General features: G+C 38.8%; 1 protein-coding gene across 25 annotated transcripts in view; it reads right to left on the bottom strand.

Moving 5' to 3' along the window:
• Positions 1–24,518, bottom strand: part of nrxn2a (neurexin 2a) — a 402,488-nt gene that overhangs the window by 8,234 nt on the left and 369,736 nt on the right. For 17 of the 25 annotated variants that reach the window (XM_037545872.1, XM_017698739.2, XM_017698740.2 and 14 more), the window contains 3 exons: positions 13,631–13,802; positions 9,837–9,926; positions 6,412–6,740 (listed from right to left, as the gene is read on the bottom strand). In XM_037545872.1, the coding sequence (XP_037401769.1) occupies positions 6,412–6,740; positions 9,837–9,926; positions 13,631–13,802 (591 nt within the window). The remainder of the gene's footprint in view (positions 1–6,411; positions 6,741–9,836; positions 9,927–13,630; positions 13,803–24,518) is intronic. The other 8 variants (XM_037545881.1, XM_037545880.1, XM_037545876.1 and 5 more) reach the window with 1 other exon arrangement.

Genomic DNA, 24,518 nt, shown 5'->3' with positions numbered 1-24,518 from the left:
TGAGAGCTAAAGCAGCTTTAACATGATATCTTCATATCTTTCTCATTCAACAAGATGGTAGCTGCTTCTAGTTCAATATATGCAAGGGTACTCTTGCATCTGCATATGACTGCCATTCATTTATTAAAATGAAGCCTGTTGGCCTTTGTGACTTCTAGAATGCACTTGAAGACTTCATTAATATTATTATGGAAATAAATAGATAATACTTTTAATGAGCTTTTCATTCTTCAAGTATTGATTTACTTGTATGCTGCTACAGTTTGAGAAATCCATAGTGGAAAAAAAGATCAAAGGTACCATGAAAGTCTGCATTGCACCATCAAAGCTTTACTTAAAATGATCAAAGTCACTGCAATGTCTTTTGTGACAAATGAAACGCTAAAATAAATTTGCTTTTGAGTCTGATTTACTACACACACAAGACTCTGACATCCTGAGCCTCTCATTAAAAGACGCATTGCAGCATTAGCTTTGCCTGGCTGCATTTATTAAAGCATAATTAGGACCTCTCTTATCTGCACTTCTGCACAATGCATATGTGTTTAATAAGACAAGTTTATGAAGGGTGCTGGAATCGCTGGTTATATTTATTTTGATATGTGTGTAAGGTTCTGACAAATGCACCATGACTAATTTGTGACACAGCGGAAAGACAAACACAAAGCGTTCCCAGTTGAGGGCACTTAAAATGTCGTAATCCCAAGGGGAGAAACAAAATGTTGTCAACTTAATCAAGGCCTTGCTTGGCAGCCCCTCTAGTGGTTCAATTTCAAATATATTTTGAGAGCCTTATCCAGACAGCTGCATTTTGCATGGTGCATCACTTGCCTGCTTCAGAACTGGAAAAAAGCATTCAAGGTTATTCAGAAGCCTTCTTAGACCAGAAAACTGATACAGTGCAATGCTGGCCCTCATGTGGGAGAAATAAAACAAGTTATAAATATTATATCTACTAGATGTGTACAGTTGCTATACTATGGACTTGGTGAGAACAGTCTGGTGTAGGACTGCTGGTGGGTAAAAGAACGCTGTCAGCAGTTTTTGTAGACAGAATAGAGAAAACTGGCTAGTGGATTATGCTGTAGACTAAGACATGCATTTAGAGAAACCTAAAGTAATCGTGTCTTTGATAATTAATGTATATGGTGTACTGATTTTAATGCTTATTTTGTCTTATAACCCCTTAGGATGGTATGTTCCAGAGAGGGGGGAAGGTATTAGGGCAGCAGGGCACAGACCAGAGAAAAACACAGCTTGGAGCAGACAGGTTGTGTGCTAAGGGTGGCAGTGCCTAGCAGGCGGGCTCAGAGAAAAGAGGGGTAGAGAACAAGAGAACTAGAGGCTGTGAGAAGCCGAGCAATTGCTTTAAGTATTTCTTTTTTTGTGTGTTTTTTTTTTCTTTCCCTTATTTTTTTTGTACACTTTAATAAATTGAAAACAACTGATGGATCCTCACCTCTGCGTCCTTCTGAAGTTTTTGCTGAAGCCTCATCTAATCCACCACACACGGTCACTCTACCACAGATGCCATTACAGAACTACACTTACACTTATAGAACTTGTCCAGAGCAACTTAAATGTTGGTAGGCAAAGGCAGCATTAAGATCTTGGCCAAAGACCCATATTGCTACAGTAAGTAGTGCAACTGGGTGGCACTCCTGAACCCAACTCACAACACATAAGGATAGAGCAAAAATGTGAACTATCTGGGGGTCCCTGAAGACCAATTTGAGAACCACTGCACTACACTATACCAACCATAAATCGTGTTTCTGTCAATATATTTAACAACTGCATTTATCCAGATCAATTTACAATAGCAGATGAGTGTATTGTTAATTAGGACTCTCACACAATGTTGGCATATTAAAGAGAAGTTTTTTCATTTCTGTCTGAAAGATGGTATCAAACCCAGTTCTCCCACCTGAGCATGCAGCCAAAAATGGGTCTACCAATGGAACTGTGAGACAGATGATAGCCACAAGGGAACCCAAATTTTGACATATGTTGTGGGAGTGGGAGTATGTCTGGGTTATTTTGACTACTTGTGGGGATACATCAAAGCCAAATCATCTACATAGAGAAGAATTTTTTACTCCTTAATCTCAGTGAAAACAGCACAGCCTGCAAACACCCGATGAATCACCACATGAGAACTTTGAACTGATATGCCAGGTAAACTGCCCATGATTTGGAGCAATGTTTCTGCAGGATAGGTGTACATTAGACCTATGGATTAAAGCATTTGTTGAGACAGTTGGACAAAGAACCATCAGCCAAAAATACTTCTGCCATTGTCACTATAGTTGCTATTTTCAAATTATGTGCATGAAAAACAAGACTCATTGGAACTAATTACTCTCTCTCCACATAATCCTTGCAAGCAGGGATAGCAAATTCAACATTTGCTGGAGTTCTGTAGAAGGACACAACAGACTCAGTGATTACAGAGGGTTGTCCAGGGTTACGCAGGCCAAGGAAAAGTAATAGTGCCCATCAAGGTAGTCGCTCTGTCAGACACAGAAAAAGTGAGTCAAAGGGATTGTACTCTGAGTGCATAGAGCTGCTTGATCAAGCATGAGACAGTGGCAGGTAGTCATCACTGACTCTGCATTGGAAAAACTGTCTTAAAAGCAAACCTGTTGCAGCTGTAGATGAGGCATTAATGCCATGGATCAAAGGGTTTTCATTCTACTAAGTTGTGCTTCAGAAGGCTCTTTAACATGAGTGGTATCAGCAGAAGGGCCAGCATCCAGCTGCAGTGATACTGCACAGACATTATCGGTCAATGCTTGACAACCATTCTGTCATCTAGCACACCACTATAACGACACAGGAGTTCTAAGCCCTTGTTTTGTATGTCTATGCATAGCAGTGAGCACTGAATGTTTATTAACTTGAGGCTTTTCAGCAATGTAACACCTGAAATTAGTTGTAAACCACCAGGACAGTCTTGCCTCTGTGACACTGACATCATGCTGCAATACAAGCACACTGAGATATAAAGCTTGAGCTTGTGGTTGTCATAAGGTTAGAATGCTCCCACCACTAATAATTAGCCTCTATGCTGAGGGATGGAAACTCAATGGAGAATGTCAAATGAAGCTTTAAACTACAGTTAGATGTTGCAGCTGCTGTTAGAGCGGAGGACGCACTGGTTAGTTTCTGTGCTAAAGCATGGGATGCTATTGAAAAACCAGCTGTAGCTCCACAGAGGGTAGTTAGGTTGCACTCACTGCTAAAGCTGGGGGATAAGACAAGATGCAGTTAAATATCACAGTAGGATACAGTAAGTTACAGTAATAATACAAATTACTGGCTGCTTTCACAGCCACTAGAGAGCAAGAAATCAGCTCCAGTAGTACCACCACACGGTAGAGCTGTGTGCAGCCTAAATATGTGTAAAGGCACACAGGGTGTATCCAATGTACTTCACATCGTTTCTGTTGGTAGGAATGAAACAGTGGTCAAGCTGTCAAAAAATGTGGATGGCACCTTTTAAGAAATCTTTGTCTTATATTGGGATTAGACTGCCAACTGCAAAGTATTCCAGTCATTGTTCTTTTATAAGTTTTACTACCATTTTCTACAGACACCTTTGAAGACAAATGTTCAAATGTTCTTCAAAATGTTTCAGCCTCTTATTTTGAATCAAACTAGATCAGCACTGGTGTTATCAGCTAGCATCAGGTTAAGTTGCGTGTTGCATCCGGCTCTAAGCAAACAATCCCTGAAGATTATATGATCCAATTTTAGTTTTATAAACTAGTGCAAACTGGTTATCACACATAGTGTGTGCTGCACCAAACAGGTCTCTGATGTATACCAATCTAAAAACATCTCTTCTGTTTCTGTAACTCGTTTGTTTCATATGAAGAACACCCAATACATCCAAGGCAACTCATATTGTCAAATATGAATGGAATGAAAATATCTGTAATTTTAAGTGATATCATATTTATCCAAAGGGGAGGAAGGGGTGATCTTTTTTGACAGGAATACCATCCCCTTGGATCCTCCTTCAAATTGACCCCTACTTGTCCCCACTTTGGAGTTTGGACTTGGACTTGGTCTGAAATTCATCAAAAATGTGGTTGTGGTCTGACATCCAGAAAACAGATATACTTTGACTATGATTCAGTGCAAAATCTGTTATTTGAACACATACTGAAACTCCTTTCCTGAACTTACAGCATTCACCATAATAGGACCTATGAGGTCTAGTAGTCTAGACTGACATCATTAAAAAAGACCTTATTCACCTTTTTCTATGAAAAAGAAATAACATCTCACTCAAAATGAGCAACTGTCCTGTGAGATGCCTTTTACCCCTGCACTAATGTTAATGTAGTTCCTCCCAGGGGCTGAATGAATTTCCTATCTATGACACTACCATCCTGTTCAAATCTCTCTGTCCCTTTTTGGGAGGGGAAACAGAGAGCAGTGCTGCACTGGGAGCCCCTCAGCACTAAGCCATCTCACTCACATTCCCATTTCTCTACTTTTGCATTGTATGGCTATTTATACCCGTCTAAGTCTGGATTAGGAGGATTCACAGCACAAACACGGCCTGCATCTGGGCCCATCCACATTCACGCTAAGGCACAGTGCTGCTTCTTATGAAGCCTGACAGTTCAGTTCTGATTGACACTGATTGTTATTGAGTGTGCCCTTTCTCTCATATCAAGTCCTGTCTCCTGATCAATGAAGTTGAACAGAGCACAAATAAACCCTGACAGGGTGGGAAGAATACTGAAGCTCTGAATACTGAAGTCATTGCTGATAGCATGTGCTTTTTAGCTGATACATTACATGGATCAAAACATGGGGAATGATGCCAGACATGACAGTCATAAGGATAAACATTAACAGACCCTTGCTGTTGGTTTTAAAGATGTTGGCTCAATCTGAACAAGCGCTCTTAGATCAATAAATATAGAAGCTTCCTCTGAGTCAAGGGCAAAATGCTTAGTTTCACCAGATACATGAGAGGAACACAAAGAGTCAAATATTGACAGGAAATGAGTGGTAGGGAAGGTTGAATGAAGACTGAGCACTGAAACCAGATTTGAAAAACTTAACTAAAATAAGCTGTGTTTCTGTGTGGCAGACAAAGCAAATGCAAGATTCAATTAAGTGAATATTTCATTACAGGATTCACTTTCATTCAAATAATCAAATGCTTTAATTCAAACAGTTTTGCTGCACAGCTTTGATAAAACGAATAATCATTTGTGGTAATTATTTGAGAAACAACAGGACTGCTTAAAAGAGGGAAGGGATTGAAAGCAGAAACACTTGAGATGGATAGACGTAAAGTTAGAGGAGAGCAGAAACAGGAGTGAAACACGTAGAAAGTCAACTTTTTTCCTCTGCCAATAGAAGACATCTTCTCACTGCAGGCCAAGTTACCTTGTTAACTGTATTCGTGTCCATGGTTGCTATGACAACAAAACTGATTTTTATAAAACGATATCCTGCATTCAGAGGAGGGGAGAGTTAGCTTTGTTGCTTAAATGAAGTGTCACGCTCCTAGAGCTCTGTAACTATCATTCGATTGATGAGAACCTAATGCATTCATTATGCATTTCTTTGTAAAGCACTTACTGCACTGCACATTGTCACAACTGACGAGTAAGAAATAAATCAATATGATACACAAATACAGAATACAGTACAGGTGCAGAATACCAAGAAGCAAGTTTGGACTTCATAAAGCAGTTCACAAATATGTTTTGGGCACAAGTTGCATGTTTGTGTTTTCATGGCCTCCTCCTACTTTTAACAGATTTACCCTATATTTCCTTTTACTTTACTGTTTGGCCAAAACAACATTTTATTTTGGGTGTATAATATGTTATATGTAATCTGTGTATATGTAATTATATGTTCTCTGTGCAGAAATAAAGTTCTAGGATTAAACAGGTAAATGCTAAAATCTTGCTACACAGCGTGAAAAAAGCACAGTATAGAAAGTTTACCTATACTACAAAACATTTGGATGTTGTTAAACAACTGATTCATTCTTTAAATTAAATTATTGTATGTTAATTTCAAAGTTTCCTTATCCATAATCTGATGAAGGCTATATTTATTGCTACATGGTAGTTCAACTGCTGTTATCATTAGAAGTTTTGTCGAGCACATCGAATGATAACAGACTTTGGTCAGTTTTAGACTAAAAACCTGAGATGTCGTTCAGGTTGGGTCAGCCTCGGATAGATTTTTTTTCAGACTCAAAACTTGATACTGTGGGTGAGCTCAGACTAAAATTCTTGGACTACTTTGATCATTTCACATGAGGGATACATTGTAGGTAAGCAATGTTTATAGGTGTGCCAGCAAAACAGCATCTTGTCTAGGGACGGTGCTTCCAGGACTATGGGAGCATCACGCTCTCCTCCTCACCTGTGTGATGCTGTCTTTCAGACTAGGGGAGCGCTGTCTGCGGGTGGTGGTGGTGGCCATGGTAGTGGTGGTCTCCATGATTGTGGTAGACATGTCGGCAGCTGCTGGAGGCGTGGCAGAGGTGGTCTCTGTGGACAAGACAGAGGGCGCGTCCCCCACCAATCTCAGATTGCCCTCCACCTTAACATTGGGGTCACCCTCAGCGGCCAGCTTCAGCACCTGAAGCCCGTTATAGTATAGGCCTGAGATCTGGCCCTGGAATGGTCGGCCCTTATCCTGACCCCCAATTTTAATGGCTGCCTGACTGTTGAAGATGGTCAGCTGTCGCCCTGTGATGGACCAGAGTAGAGATGGAAAGAAAGGAGGGTGAAAAGACAGAGAGAGGAAGAAATGGAGGAGTAAAAGAGGTAGAATGACAGTAAAGCAGACAGAAACAGAGAGGGGAAGAGTCACAAATCAGTATGGACTAGAAAGTATGATCTGTATATTTTGTGTCAATGTCTACCTGCATGGGCTTATAATACTTTGAACATTTGGACCTAGTGATGGAAATCTCCAATTCTAATGGCATTTTACTTCTGACCTACTCAGAGTAGAAGTCAAAGTGATGTATAAAAGATGAAGTCAAAGATCGGCTACAGAGTAGCTGCAGTAGCTTCACTAGACGGACTAAGATGGAGAAAGGCTCTTAGCATTACGGAATGCACAAGTACATATCATCATCTGAGCCTCATTAACCTAGTGGGGCTTGAGTGATGGATAATGAAGTGAATAAAGGCAGTAAAATTGGAAAACAATATTTATGAATATGTAAAAAGCTTTGAGAAATGTTTTATTCAGAGGCCTTGTTGTTACTAATCTGCATGGATAAGTGTCATCTGCTAGCTCCAATGCTAATGTGTTACCAAGGCATGAGGGGTTTCTTTCCTCATCCTTGGACCCCATGAGCAGACATACACACTCAAAGACACACACTTGCACTTATTCTCAATTAAAAATCTGGCTCCCTAAATTCTGCATTCAGCTCTCTTGCCAGTTGCATTTTAAGTTGCACTGATCCAAAAATGTCTAAACCAGTTATGAGACTCTTTTAAAACATCCCAATTTACAAATAGTAATAATTCAGTACTTTATTAAGAATGATTAAATCACAGATAGGCTATACAACTAGATCATAATTGGTTAGATTATGTTAGAACTTCTATTGCAAAAGCAAAAAAGCAAATCAAACTGGGCTGAAAAAAGAATGCAATGCCTACTAAAACCTAAAAAAACCCAAACTATTTAAAAAGATAAAAGGACAGTTGATTTGGCTTCTGAAAGCTGGACTTCAGCCATCTACTTATTCCTGATGATCAGGTACTCTGACACAGTTGATTATGAAGTGGGCAGCTGTTATGCCCTTAGTGAGAGCCACTCCATCGTTAATGAGAGGTTGCCTTTTAACATGAGTAGGCTCTAGTTTTTAATGGTGGAGTGGTAACTAAGTTTGACACAAGTGAGCATGGTTAAAAAAAGACCAGGGCTCATCATGAACGGTCACTGCACGAAGAAATCTAGTTCCAGACAGTTACTCTCCTCTTTGTACCTGTCCTAGACTAGACCATCCAGCATGAGTCATATTCATTTTTACACAAATGCATGTACTTTATGAGCCTTGATGAAATACATAAATAGAAGTTTGAATTCTGTCTAGGAAGTGAGTAAGAAATGGCTCACTTGGCTTAACCCTTCTCCAGAATCAGAGATATCTAACGAGTGCCAATCTCCAGCTTGCTCATCTATTCATTAAACCAGATACTGCAGCTCCAAAATAATTGGAGTTGGCATGAGTAGTTTAAGGTTGGAATGATCTTTGTTGCTCAACTGTTATGCAATGAGGGGCTTAAGGGCATGAATGCAGAATCTGTGGAGACCAGAGAGTCCTTTCCAAAACTGATAGGCTAAATAAAGAGAACTAACTGAAAACATGATTTTATCTAAGTATACATCAATGTCATATCATCAAAACATTCACATAGCACACAGTTTTGAAATATGAGGGGTCTGATACATTACAAAAGCTGTAATGTTACACTTGTTAAAGGGACATTGTTTATATGTCAACTGTAAGTGTATTTGTTTAGTTAAAATGACTCAAAGTCATTTCATTTGTGTGATCAGTGGCAAGATCTTTATCATTCATAGTTAGAAAATGTTTAACCCTCTGAGTTATTGAGAATAATTAGTACGGATTAGAAGTAGAGGTTTAAAAAAGTAGTTATACTGTATTTATTTGCCTATTTAAATAATCAGTTAAATCTATGATGTATGAGTTAGGTACAATCTACATGGAAGCTTGTATAATTACGTATCTAATGTGTGTGAAGCGTGTGGTTGGTTTGGCTTATAGTCATTAGCGACTGTTAGGGCAGATGTCGAGTATGGTCTTTAACCCTTCAACTTGCAGAAACAGCGGACTAAGCTCCGGATAATTCTTAGCATTTGTATTCAAAATGAATTAACTGGAATACGCAGAAATGGAAAGGTCAGTTTTACTTGCTGTCGTGTACGCGTATTTGTTCTACACTTAACATTTAGCTTGATGCTTGCACATCAGAGAAGTTTGCATATAAATGAAAAAGGTGCAATGAGTTGAAAAAGTCAGAACCAGTGAACTTTATTCTGCACATCTCGTGAGTGGAGGGAGCTGATTTACGGTATTCGAGGATGGCGCAGATGTCTGCGGGGTAGTGCAAAGCTCTAATACTGTTGCCACTTTTGCATGACAAGGAATGTGCTGTTTCTTCAATAAAATATGGTGCAATTCCTCTTGAAATTCATATGCATGCAAATGTCTTACATGTGAAAATTTAGCAGAATACAATCTTACTATTTTTAATACACTCAAAGGGTTAAAGACAGATCAAGTGCGGTTTTACGTCAACTTTATGCTCAGTTTAATGTGAAAAGAACGTCCCTTTAACTATTTGGAACTGGAATGATTATCCCTTTTCCATGAGTTAGTGCTATTTAGGAAATCATGTTTAGCAACGTTTGATGTGTTAGAGGGGAAGACAAGGAGGAGAAAAACAGATCATAGAAAGCAGCAGACTATTTACAGACAGTTATTGCAGTAACGGGGTGTTATTTCAGGGTTAGTCAGGGATTATGTTATGTATTAAACCTTAATCTCTGAAGTGGTGCAGTTCTTGGTTTGGGAATGACAGTAAGTATTTGTTGAAACTAAGCAAAAAGGCCCACATAGCAGCAGTAGATGACCAATACCATGGACATCTTGAGTGGGCAGCAGTTTCAAATTTGTGTACCAACTCTGTTCACAATGTTGGAGATGCCAATTCTGTGAAGCCAACTTTGGAAACTGCACCTCTTACAGAGTCTCAATAAGTCATTAAGTCACTGTTTAATTAAGCCATTATTTTTACCTTTGTCGAGTAGCCACTCGTCAACTACCCGACCGAGTCTGTATGGAATTCTTTGCCTGGCTATAGCCAGCCGTTCATTATCAAAGTTCCCTTCAAAGAATTTAGAGAGACAGATAGTTAGAGGTTAATATCTGGAAGTTCAAGCGTCACAGGGTTAAAAACAAGTCAACAAGATTAGCAAGATTTTCAAGTTAGGAAGTAGAAGCTAGCTTTAAGATGTGCGTTATATTGGTTTACGATGGACTTAGTTAGTTACTTAGACAGGTTTAGAAGCTATGTACTAATTAAAACAGTTTAAAATCTGGTTAGAATGCTGTGAGAACATATTTAGTGAAAGTTTAACGTCTAGTTTGATCATTTCGTTAATTTCAGTGTCATTTCAGGGAAGCAAGATCTAATCAAAAATACATCAATGACCCACAATGATAATATTGCATATTTTGCATATAATTGCACATGCATTAAACACAATTCAAACAGAATAGGATCAGGAAGTCATTTTCAGGATGCTTGCTTTAAAACCAAGCAATAATATTCAAATAAGACATGATAAAGCTTACATGTAATTATGGTGAGAAAGCTCGTGGTAATTGATTTGCACTGGTTTCCCAGATAAGAGACAACGAGCTGCTACATTTTCCTTTGTCCCTGCGTGTTCAAGACAGGGGCTGATAGGTTCTTTTAGCAGGGGTAAAACTAACTCTACAGGCCCGCCACCTCTTTGAGAGAGAGATAAGGATCTCGTCACATTACAGGCTATCTCAGCTCTGCTTCATTTGCCCCTCCTCCCACTGTCATTTTCTTTCATTCATTCATCACATTCATCCTTTTCTTAATCTCTGAGTCCACAAGTACCCAATCATAGCGGAAGGAAGGTAAAGGTTCCTCAAATTTGGATGTCTAATTTGATTTATTTGCTATACAACAGCATTTGATGTGACCTTTAATAGCGCAGCATATCTACAAGAATGATAAATAGACCCTTTTTACGCTCGGCATCTTGACAGCTAGAACAACTCGAGGTCTGTTATTCTTACAGTAAGATGTGAGGTATAGTCGCATAAGCTTGTAGTAACTGGTCCGTACACAGCACAATGTGCCGACTTCATCCTATGACATCCACCTCATCACTTTTCCCTATCCACCCTGCACTCTGAATGGAGGCCAAAACCTCCCACTTCCTTAAGCCTGTTAGAAGCTCTCATGTGTGACAAATGCTCTGCCAAACCTTCAAAGAAAACTTGAAATAGAGCTCATCCATGAGTAAGCAGCTGGTGGTACAAGGAAAAAAAGTAGAAAAAGCTAGTCTAACCAATAAAGCACATCCTGTTGCATTTGCTATAGAGGCCCTCCAATTTTTGACGAAAAAATCTTCTTCCTAAGACAATATAATGTAGTATCATAGAAAATATTGTCCTTATTTCCAGTAAAACCCTAGAACAGATGCAAGGAGCCTGTCTACACGTATATCCACAGGGAGCTTCAAATCTGCCATCAGACAACATATCTCGTTATCTAATCCTCCGTTTTAATTAACTGAATTAATCACGGCTGTTAATCTCGGCCAAACACTGCCAACTCCATTTACACACAAACTTTGCATGTCCTGGATGCTGTGCACACATGCCCAGCTCTTTGAAGTCCTTCAGGATGAAATGAAAGGTTTCAGGAATGTTGTGCCATTCCATAGAAATGTGTGTAACTCTGTTTAAAGAGGCGGCATAAGAGGGCTTTGGCTACTTTCTAAGCCAGGCTTATGCCTTGGCTCAGCAGAAGACGGCCCCATCTACCCCCAGCACCTGAGTAGGCTTAGAGGAGCCCTAACGGCTGGGAAGCCTAAGTCTCAGCAGTAGAAAACCAATTTTCTCTTTCAGAAATCAAACGAAATCTCTGGCAGCGGGCGAGCCTAGCCATTCAACCTCTAGCGGTCAGGAGACCAGCCTGCACTCTGCGGAGGATAGAAGAAAACAGGCAGGTGGGAGAATCCAGAAGGGCCAAGTGGAGCTCTTTTCAAATAGTTTTCGCCCTCTCTGAGCTGTGTTTTGATAGAAAGCCCCTTGATTTGGGCAGCGGGCCTGGTGTGTGGCAGTGTATTGGAGAACAGATTGGAAAATGAGGCCGGGGCGAGAGCGGGGGCAGTTATTAGAGGCAGAGAAAATGTCTTCCTGTGGAACAGCAGCTATGAGAGGGAGGCGAGTCCCTGAGTACACAGTGGGGAGAGAGAGAGTTTGCTCACATTTCTCTGGGTAAGTGCAGAAGGGTGGGCCACTGTAGAGGGAAATGTTTGTTTAAACATGGCTAACGGCTTGATAGTTGGTATACCATAGGGATAGCTGGGACAATCAGAGCTAGTTACAGAGGTTAAGAACTTTAGCTTATAGTAGCATGCACAGTTAATTCATTGTTGAGTTCATTTATAGATCATACACTGCTAAAACTGATTGCATTAAGCAAATGCATTTTTAATGCAGTCAGTATATCTAACATTATTAAAGAAAGTCTAAAAAAATTGTAGAGAAACAGATGGACACAACCTAAAATTGTAAACCTACTAATTGCACCATTATGGGAAGTGGGCCTGATTATTTGGACAATGAGCGTAGATAAAAGATAAAAGCTAAAAGATAAAAGCGGCCAGTAAGTGCATATGTATTATATATAGTCATATGCAAAATTGAATGCATTGAATACCTTAGTCAAATCGATCACAGGGAATAAACTTTCCAAATTTTATTGAACATTTTCTATTTATTTGCTGGTTTAAAAAAAAAAAACATAAAATACTAAATGTGCCATTTTCACAGGCCATTTTATGTTTTAATTTTTTCCATATATGTTAAATGCAGCAGTTTAATAGTAATTATGCATTAAAATGTGCAAAAGAGTGTTCTCTGTAGATGACATGCACTTATATTCCCTTTAGAAAATCAACAAAAACGTAATTTAACAAGGGGCATCCAAATTTTGCATACTGCTGTAAATCTTATTAATATTAATATTCTTACAATAATCTCAAAATGAGAAATTTCCCTAATAGAGATATACTGACTAAATTTAAATGCTTTCCCTTGCTGAGCTACAATTTCTGCAGTGTAGGCTAAATTTAGGAGCGCAAGCTCTCCTGCAGTCAGCCCATTGAGGTGTGGCCAGCGGTTGAAAAACGAAAGCTGGCTTTGTTGTTGAAAGTTTGTCTGGAGGAACGCATTCACAAGAGCACAGATGCCCTCTGCCTGCCCAAAAGCAAAGCTGGCTAGCTACATACTGTAAAGGATCCAAATTCATCTTGGGCTGAATGTATTAGGCAAAGCAGCTTGGAGGGAAATATGTCAATTTGCAATTGTTATTAGATTGTTCATGCGGTGGTTATCTGGGCCCTCCATGCGGTGACTCAGAGTGCCTGGGAAGAGTTTGAAGGCAAAATGGGCACACTTCAAAACCTAATAACGTGCATTCGCAAAATATAAATCAATTTGCACTCTGGCACAAGGCATGCTTCCAATATGCCTCTAAATTGATGCCAAAGGCTTCAAACAGCACCCGTCAGATTTAGGAACAGAAAAATGCAGTCTCCATAGTTTATTTTGAGGGTGATAATTGTGTGTCTTTGGGATTGGCTGTGCCTCTTCTCTCTCTCCCTCTCCCTCTCTTTCTCTCTCTCCATGTGTCCTTTCTCACGTGCTGCTGTTCCTGGTATTTTCCACTCTCCCTCCAGCACACAAATATCATCTCAGAGCCCACGTGTCAGGGCATCCCTCTTGCAGACCCCCTCTTCCTGCTAGTAGCAGGATCTTTACCTGATGGGTAGCGCTCAATGACGGGCTGGTTGTCCACCTGTAGAGTGGCATTGCCTCCACTGCGTGTGAAGCGCACCACGTGGTACTTGCCATCGCTCACAACGACTGCTGGCTCGTCTATGGTGATGTCATCAGTGCCCACATTGAAGATCACCCCAATCTTTCCTTGCTCCTGTAGAAGAAGAGGGTATTTGCTTTCAAAATAACTGAAATAGTACTGGGCAGTCTTATTAAATTCAATATAATTGTGTAACTGCATTTATAATGTTTATAAATATATCGCATCAGATGATATTGTTGCTGTCGTGACAAACCTCAGGTCTCTGAAATGGTCATTTCAAAGAAAAAGGCAAAAAACATTCTTTACTGTATCTTAAGAGAACAAGATTTTATTCTAAGTAATTTTGGACTTTTCTGTCTCTGTTAGTCTATTTATCATGAAATGTCCACACACTGTAAAGGGCAGCTGGTGTTTCCAAAAAATAAAAATAGGAAAAAGTAGAGTTTTTAATAACACAGCGATGATATTTATGTCTGCTTTATTAAAGTTAATGAATACTTCCTGAGTACTCTGTGTTCCTGAGTAGTCTATGCTACAACGTCATACAAACCTGACATAGCTTGTTCTCACTGGCCTGTTTTGTTCCATTCTGCTTTTCTTAAAATTACACGACAGGCTTATACAGTAAACGTTAACCAGACAGTGACCACATTTACAGAAGGAAAACTTAAGGAGCCAATTTAAAGCTGTAATATGCAAGGATTTTTTGTTACATTTTAAAGAAGAAGCATTACTGACTGAGAAGAAAAAACCCTGTAAAGCTTGAAATAATAATTTAAAAGTCAGATGCATTGGTTTAGAATTGGTGGTTAGACCATCCTTACATATTAACGTCACAAGTGCATGCTCAAGAAGGTCTGGCTTGAAATTTAGGTTTACTAATAATTCACTTATATCCTTGGAAGACACATCCTTAACCAAGCTTTGACTTTTTGAAATTTTCTTTAATTTTTAATGTCCTCATCAAATTCACTTAAGGATGGAGGCCAAAGCAGAGCCTGTGTTTTCTAACCATAAGTTTCTAAACATAAAATTAACTCTGCATATGGAACTGAAGTTCTAAAAACAGCCCATTTTGAAGTAATTGTTTTTATGATGTCAAGAAAACCAGTGCATTTCTAAACAGCCATTTACTATGCCTACAGCAGTTTAGCCCCACCTGTTCATGTTGAAGTTGTAAGGAGTGTTTCTACCTGGATTTCTACTTGAATGAGGCAAGTTCATAATCTATTAATGCAGCTGAAACCAGAACTCAACACTTTGATGTGACACTAATATGAAAATACCCATATAGATATATATTGGCCAGCAAGAAAGGAAGAAAAGAAAATGCATGGGTGTAGAAACAATGATAGAGAGAAATAATGGAAACCAAGAGGTCATATGCAGGGAGGAAAGAGAAACATCTGCCTGCCTGGTCATGCTGCAGTAATTCACCCTTGGGAGAGGAGCAGAGCAGTGTCCTCTGTAATGCAGGTGGGAAATGGAGTGTGTTCCATGTTTTACATTCATCACCTTTCTCTCTCTACCTTTCTCTCTCTTTTTCTCCCTCTCTCTCTTCCCTCCCTCACCACCACCAGCCATTCGCTGACATGTATCAGTTCTGACACTTTCCTGCTGTTTCTTCTTTAAACAGAGACTCGTCTTCAGCCACCAGCGAAATGCACCTATGCGATAAGTGCAGGCTGCCTGCGGGTGGCGCTGCCAAGCGGCTGTGTGCTGACACCTCAGGGCGGGGCGGGGCTGGGCATGGTGCTGGCTCTAGTTGGGGGAATTGCAGGTCATGGTGCTAATGTGGCAGGCTGCAGAAGCAGAGGGAAAAGCTCAGCTGTTTTACAGCCTTGTCATGACCCACTATATCCAACAGTCTGAGGCCAGTGGGAAGAAAGCCAGAGCCAGGATTCAGAAAGCAGCCCTGGCTTTCTGCACATGGTGTAACCTGATCAAACTTCCACACACGTTCCCAGTTTGGTTATATTCTTCCTCCTCTCTGACCTCAACTGACAGGTTCTCATTTGGATGGTGATGCCTGACAAATATCAAATGCAACATACAATGAATACAGAGCATGTTCTGGAGACTGAAGGACAGGGATAACAAGCAAAGCATCAGTGTATCGCTCACCTCATATTGATAACTGCTCACCATACAAATGAGTATGAATATACATGGTGATTATGAATTGTGAGGATGCCAAACAGACTCTGGCGTAAACATTCAAAAGAAACTTCAGAAATTTAGACAACTTCCAAAATAACACACATTGTTGCTGAAAGTGCAAAGGAACTGAGCTATTCATGCTCCACACACAAATGTGTTCTTTCCTAGCAACTGTTAAAAGCTAAAAGCCCATTTCAGCCTAGCCTTTTTTGACAACAAACCTACATTTAGAATTGGTTATTAATTTTAAATAACATTTATTGCGTCTGCAAGTGAAAGGTTACACAGTTATATAGCTCACATGTTTTTTAACAGTAGCATTAGGGATGCACAGAAATTTCAGACACTGAAAGCAGGAAAAAAAAATCTGGTGGTCAAAATTTCAGTACATAATGTAAAAACTGTCTGGATTAGGTTGCACCAATTTTGCTTTCAATATAGTACCAATACCAATTTCACTACAATATAGCAGTCTGCACTATTGGTATTTCCAAAGAACCCGCGGGAGACGCCACAAAATCTTGCTGTGCAGGACTAATTTACAGTGCTGTACGTGGCAGTGGGCGGGTAACCAAAACCCTGCAGGTGGGAGTCAGACAAAGCATGCGTGAATGTATATACATACATACATAAAACAATATAAAATGATAAAAGTAAAACCATTAAAAGAAATCAAGTCATTCTAAAGAGCTGTAAAGCAATAGATCATGTAAATAAGATGCATATTCTTTTAGCTTACAGAGCTGAAGGTGTCTTCAGTCCAATGGCCACAGCTGCCAAAATACCAAAAATAACCATTATATGGTTTAATTCTTGCTTGTGCTTACTGGAAATAAACAGCCTATAGTGAAGTTATTTCAAAGTGAGTGCGATGACTATGGTTACTGTTTTATTTCCGCAGAAGATCATGTATTTGTGATAGAAGAGATGAGTATTTGTGAATATGTCCAAAGCATTTCGGTTGCAGGAGCACATGAGAATGAGAAAAAAACTGTTCCACACAAACCTATTTCAGACTATCCTTTTACTAAATTGATTCCTCCACATATTCTTAGGTCATATCTTAACTAGTAAAAACGAACTAATGTTTATGTTCTTTTTAACATGACAATATCATATTAAGAAACACTCTATAAACTCACTGCCATATAAACGCGAGGGCAGTGTGCGCTGACTCTTTCAATAGAAAAAATCCAGTGTAAATAGTATTCAATTGACAACACCATATTGCTGACATAGCACCGGTCAACAAGCCACTGTTTGCAGAATGTCAGTTAATATAGTATCTAGACAGATAAAATGTAGTCATGGTGTGCTTTACAATTCATGGCTGTGATAACAGAAAGAAAAATGAAATGGTGTAAGCTCTTACAGCATATAAAGCTTTTATAGCATATATAGGTTATCTGACATCATGAGGGGAAAGAGGCTAAAGAGCTGAGCAAAATCTTTGAATGTGCGAGAACAACCCCCTCCTCATATCAAAGCCTGATTTCATCACTCTGTCACAAGTAGGACGGAATATGTAGCTAGATCTCACTCGCTTTAGCTAAACAATAACTGAACTTAATGCTAAAACATTTGCAGGGCTCACATAACTTAAACTAATGTAATGCTAACACTGATTAACCCCATCAAACATAGCTACATAACTATTGCTAAAATGTCAGAGGACAACAACATTTAGTGGTGTAGTTGATGATAAAGACAGAATATGGCTGATGCTTCCACAGTCCAAATAATTACCTGATTCCAGTGATTGGTGTGCTTTTAGCTGTTGCAATGTGTAGGCTGATGATGTAATTACAAGGTAATTATAAAAATAATAACTAATAAATGAGACTCAAAGATAACTTATTGATTTGGTGCAGATAAGCACCTCTGATCGAACTGACTTTTTCTTGATATCTTGATCTGAAAGCCACAGCCAGCTTTGACTGCTATAGAAAATATTGCCACCTTGTTTCTGGGTTATTGCAAATTCCACCTATAGACAAGAATGATGTGTACAAGTTGATCTGAATAAAACTAATTACCTTTAGCCATTATTTGTTTATTCTATAGTTTCTTGTAACAAACCAAACAAATATGCAGCTTTTTAAATGTTGGTTTCTGACACACATTTCAGCAGTAAAATCACAGCACAACATTTATGTGTTTTAGCCTAGTTATCCAAAATAGTTCTGTTTTTGGTGCCCACAAGAGAACATGGTGGATTTTTTACCTGCCAGATGGCTTTTTTTTTTTAGCTTCATATATTTTTTCAACTCACGATTACTGTCTCAAGATAAATATCCTAGATTAGGATTAGGATTATCTCAAGATCATTTTTTTCAGAATAATTATCTTGAGATATATAGGGAAAGCCTAAGAGTATTCCGCACTCAGCCCTGCAGATGGCACCAATATGCCATTCAGGCAGTATTCAATTGATTATTATCTCCTCGTGCTCGTTGTCCATTTTTCAGTGGAGCTGGAAGTTATGTTTTAATGATCGGAACAATTCTAATGGAAATTGACCACTAGAGAGCATGTTATTTTGAACTTGATCTCAGTGCTTGCCAAAGATATGTTATAGCAGAGAACCTTTAGAAATGTGTTTTAAAAGGCAACATTGCTTTGGAGGAAGGGTTAGACAAATATAGCAGAAGTATTATTTATCATTCAAGAGCAGCTACAGCTTTCTGGACAACTGAATAAATATAGATGTATGCATGAAAAGTGTTTTAAGAATAACCAATGTGTCAAAAAGAAGACGCTAAACCCAAGAGACATAGAACTTAGAACAGCAAGGTCTCATTGATGCAACAGGTTTGTGAAAGGACCCAACTCCATTTTGCACTTACAAGTGGCATCTGTATAAATGAGTGCATTAAAGACTATTCAAGAAAAATAATTTGGTTGAATGCATACACAACTAATAATGGTCCTTGGGGTTACTATTTGGAAGCGATAAAATTACTAAAGAATTATGAGAGGTGATTGCCACGCCTGTTTTAACCACTATGAATGAGGTGAACAACACTCCCTGAACAGCATATTGCTTCCAACTAGAGTCCAGAGTAGGTGTAACATCCTTGCATTTTCTCGAATAAAATATATTCAGATAAACATCCCGAGAAATTTGTTTTGAGATAATATATCACAAAATTATCTTGAGATCATTTTCTTAAGGTAATTAACTAATCTTGCTTAGGGACAAGAAATGGAAATTTTTAGAGACTACTAAAAAATGTCAAAACTAGTTTGTGTGGTGCAAGTCATTTTGATTTGGTAATGTCCAACCCTGCACTTACTTACATACAGCTGGTGCAACTGGCCGCTGATCTATTTAACTGTTTCTTCTAAAAAGAGAACAAAAAGGATGAAAATACTGATCAGAAGCATGAAGCTCTCACAATCTTGCAACACTTTAATGAGTAATTCTATTGGCAATGAAAATGAACAGTCATAAAAAAGCTGTTTCATTTGCTCTCCTGCACATTCAAACAGTTTGAGCTCCAGCAAATAAACAATGTCAGCTGCCTGGAACCATTTTTCAGTTCCTACATGTAACATTAGACAAGTGATTTGTAATCACTGTTCATGTCAAGTATTAAGAGGACACACCCACAAACTCTTCCGTTACAGGCTTGATAACACTTGAAAACACAAGATTCTGTTCAACATGCAGAACACAGCAAAACAAAACACAAGCAGAAAAACAATAAACGCAGAAAGTAACTGTAACCACAGTTTCTGTATTGACAAAAAAATCATAAACAACAGTGACAAAGTGCAAAGTCTAGCTAAAAAATAAAGAGATTTATCGTCTGCGATGACTGTTTGTTATCTGTTGCTTGATTTTATGACACATACTGTAACCTTCATACTGTAACATTTTTTGTCCAGAATCTCAGTTTCAGTTTCAGCCAAGAACTTTGGTGCATCACTAGTTAGGATATTTCCAACCTTATTAAATGCCATTTTGTCAATGCTCTTGTTTAATCAGTCAATTTAGAGACCGTCTGCATAGCAAGATTTACATCAAATGTCTAATTTTACATATGAAAAGTTCTTGAAAGCTAGTAAATCCGCATTACACACTGTCAGTGTTCTACTGTTCTGTACCTAAGCCAGTTTGTACAGACAAAATCACTGTAGTACGTCTGCTGGCTCTTGAGAGAGGTTGTTGGTGTATTCCTTAATGCTATCAGTTGGCACTCAGAGGAGGGAATCCTGCCATGGGCTCTTTGTCAGCCTCCTCTGCTCTCTCTCTTTATCTCTGCTTCTCTCTGTCTCTCCTCCTCACTGACAGGCTCTCATCCAATAGTCTGCCTATCTCACCTGTAGAAGAGTAAGCCATCCGCGAGTCTGCTGAGATGGGCCATGTGCTGCTCAGAGCAAGAAAATAGTTTATTTGAGCCCTGGGATATCCAAATGTTGCTTTGAGAAGGACACACGGATACTATAATTGTGAAAGCAAGTAAAGTCTGTTCATCTTATTGTCTTAAAAATAATTTCCTTAATGGATGTAGAGTTCTAGAAAAAACTAAAGAAGCTTTATAATATGTGGAGGCTCTTTAAACTTTCTTCACACACTTCAAAAAGGGTTCTTTATAGAATCATCCACTGAAAGGTTCTTTATGAAACCAAAAGTGGTTCTCCTATGGCATGGCTCCATTTTGGCTTTCTACCTTTATTTATGCGTAAAAGCATTTTCCCACTATGCATTCATGAAGAAACACAGTCGGAAACCCACAGAACTTACAGTTCTGGCTCGAGGTCATTCTTCAAAAATCATGAGAACCTTTACATTTGAATGGTCTTTTTGGTCATTTTATCCCACTCAAACAGTCTAATATGGCTAATGATTCTGTGCCCTGAAAAAATATAGTGAGCTTTTCACATACTTTTCCATGATTAAATGTGTAAAATTAAACAGATTACATTTTGGTCAAGTGTAAAATTTGAGCAAAATGCATAACAGTGAATAATATCAGTTATAGCTTATGAACTGTCTCATGTGATACTCTTTACAATGGACACATATCATCAACCTAGCATTCCAGTTTACATTCTGGTGTTCTTATCTGTGATGTAATTGCCAAGTATCTTTACCTGGAAGAGTAAAGAATTTGTTAATTTGCTTTAGGTGCAAATGTTACTGAAGCATCAGGTCCTGCAAAAACCTTAAAACTGGAAGCTTCTGTGCTAGATGGATGGCCAATGGAAAAAGCACAGTTTCAGTTTTCTGGTGCCAAAGGTTCTGGTACTTTGTGTAGTGGAAATATTAAGTGCATGTAGAGCTGCAACAATAATCACAATAAATCTCAATCTAGATTATTTTCTCAATGCAATTTAAATCAGGAAGAGCTTTAATTCTTCACTATTTTCACTCATGTAAACAGTGCAAAAAACAAAGCACTTATGCCACACTGTGCCATGTGACCTACAGAAAAACAAAATAACTTCTGATAATTTGTGATTGAATTTCAAACTGACTAATGTAACACACACTTGCCATAAAAAATAAAAAAAAAATTCCAGAAACAAATTGTGCTACCACAAAAGGTTCTAATGTGTAAAGTGTGTCAGGTTTGAAGACAATGTTAGTCACATACTGTGCAAACTATGTTTTTTGGTCATAGCAGCACCAAAAGTAATGTAGACGTATCGTACCATCATCAGTAATGCTTTCAGAGACCACTTTAAATCATCACAACCTGCTGCAAGATTATCTGAATCAGATTATGCAGAAATAATATGCTTATGATTATAGGTGCTAATCTACAACTCATACAATATAAAATTACCCAAGGAATACATTCCACTGGGCAAAAGATGATTAAAATGGGATATACCAGCACTGAAATCTGTTCTCACTGCACACAAAATACCACAGATAATTATATCCATGCCAGGTGGCAGTGAACACCTATAAAACACTTTTGGCAAGAAATTATTAATCAATTAGCACTCTGTTTAAATATCTCTATTCCCCTATCCCTAGAACTATGTCTGTTAGTAGACATATCAACAATCAATATGAAAAAGGAAAACTTCCACCGCCCTACTCACAGCCCTAATCACCAGCAAGAAAACCATCCTCATGAAGTGGAAGACAAAAAACCCTATTACTGTCACCCTTTGGAAAAACTTACTACTGGATAGTTTAGCTATGGAAAAAATATCTGCTTCTGTCAAGCACAAAAATATTCAGTTTGACTGGACCTGGACACCAGTTACTAACTTCTTACAACAGTCTTTTTCCCACTAAATCAACTTTACTGGACAAGCTGATATACAGAGATCCAATACCCAGTATACAATCATAAACTCTCCCCCCTTTATTACCACACCCACAAACACACACGCGCACACACACACACACACACATACATACAGAATTCTATCGCTTTACAACCAAGTACTTAAGACATCATTATTATTATTTTTTTATTAGTAATTTTATGTATTTCTTTCTTGTTTTTGTCTATGTCTGTTTTTGCTTATATATCCTCTTATATTTCCTATGAATGTATTACAAATAAAAATTTGTAAATAAAAAGCTTTTAATAGTCCCCTGATGAGGGGGGTAAAAAGATTAGGTTTGCCTTGTGCATGCCAACATTCAGCATAGTGAAATGTGAGCTTTGTACTGTTGTGTTTTCTATCACTATATCAAAGAAGCTCAGTGCTGTGTTTTTTTATTGGGAGCATTGCACAAACAGAATGGAATTCAGATGATGACTGAGGTGTGAAATATGGTCCTATTCATGCTTGCTTGCTCAAAATGGTAGTTTGTGACACAAACAACATAAAAATCAACAAAATTGTGGCTTTGTTAGATCATATTCTTTACCTATCAAAGTACATGCGTCAACAGCATTGAGAAATATTATTAAAGAAGAACAGCAGACTAAAAGGCTGAACTTTTTTTTTGCTCAATATTCTGTCTTGGGACTCATTTACATCCCAAGATTGTGTTGCTTTACTGGACCAACAGGCCTGCAGAAGCTTTTTCCTGTCTTTATTATCAGGACACAAACACCTCAGCGCATTCTTTTGTGTTTCCTCATTCATCATTACTTCACCATGGCTCATGGCTTCTGCTCAGTCAAATGGTCATCAAAGAAACAGCCCTGATGATCATCTGCCACAAGGGCAGGTTAGGTAGATGCCAAGTTCCATGTTCTTGTCATGCACAGTTGCTTCATTTTGACAGAGACAGAACGTTTAGTAAGGTCTGAAGGACCATTATATTAGTAGCACTCATTAGAAGGGAAGTGAAAGGCCATTGATTTCAGTTGCACAGGCACTACGTGCGAGGCGGCACTGCTGATGACAGCCAGGGGAAGAGCAGGGAGCATGAGTGATCTCTCCAGGGCAGCTGGTAACGAGCAGGCGGCGCCACAAGGCCGAGGAAAGATCACCTGACAACAGACCATCCCTGCTGGCTAGCGTACAAAACACCCAGCTCTAATCCCCAAATGCCAAGCGTCTTGCAAAACAAGACTGACAGTCTGGGTTGCAGTTAAGGCCAGAGGCATGAGACCATCATGAGCATCCTGCACATGCTCCCTTCAATCACCATTCACACTCCCTACTGCACAATTTGTGCACTAAGCACAGTCTGTCACTTATGACTATACTCAGATCAACTGTATACTTTATACTGTATTAAAGTGATGTATGCTCAATTCCGGGCAATGTGAAATGCGGATTCTAGAGCTGTTCCAGACTAAGGATTTTCTTGGGCAATGAAAAGGCCTGATTTTCGACTAACATTACCCCCAACAGCAAGACTGATGCACATAAACAAAGTATTCAGTAAAACAGTGAGATACACACACTTGTACAAACATCTACTTATTTAACATAAATATAAAATGCTTGTAAAAAATAAGCAAATATAAAAATATGAAGAACTAAATTAAGTACAAAAAGTTTTTTATAGAATGTCTGTGAACAGGAATTTGAAGACTATCAGCAGAAAGACCCACATATACAGCTGCTTAAAGAGGTCATCCCTCCAATAAGCTAATGCACCATTGTCTTTAGCTACAACATGCACTTTGCTAGCTTGCTTGACTTCTGAAATATTTAAGTTTTTCTGACAATTTAGCAAATAATATGGCTCGCTTTTGAGTTCCCACCTCGTTTGCTGTGATTTACTGGGAAAACAGTCTTAGTGAACCATCTATTCCTCAAGAAGGGCAACTGATTTCGCAGAAGCAGCTGAATCCAGGCAATATGATGATATGCATCTAGGCTACATCACAAAAGTACAATCAGCCATTAGACATTGCCCCATCAATACTGCCTACAAAACAGTAAAGGTGCTTTGACTCACAGAGCCAAAGTAGACTATTTTTTGGTAAAATTAGTGATGGTAGAAATAAGCAAGACAATCTCAAAGCAGAAGTTTCAGAATATTTCAAAATGCACATTCTCTGTGTCAGGGATGTCCTACTTGCAAATGACTGAGGTGGCTGCAGGTTCTACTTGTTTAATCAGTTGATCTCAGTCCTCAAACAACTGATTATGTATACTTTGAAAACCTGCAGCCACACTGGCTTTGAGGATAAGACCGGAAGGCACTGCTTTACGTCATCACACATAAGGCACAGCTATTTCTTATCAGAATGACTTGCGCCACAGCTGCTTCTGTATACAATAATACGG

Source organism: Pygocentrus nattereri, chromosome 16, assembly GCF_015220715.1.
Source record: "Pygocentrus nattereri isolate fPygNat1 chromosome 16, fPygNat1.pri, whole genome shotgun sequence".
NCBI classification, from domain to species: Eukaryota; Metazoa; Chordata; class Actinopteri; order Characiformes; family Serrasalmidae; genus Pygocentrus; species Pygocentrus nattereri.
Note: the sequence above shows the minus strand (reverse complement) of the source record. Positions and strands in the feature narration are given on the sequence as shown.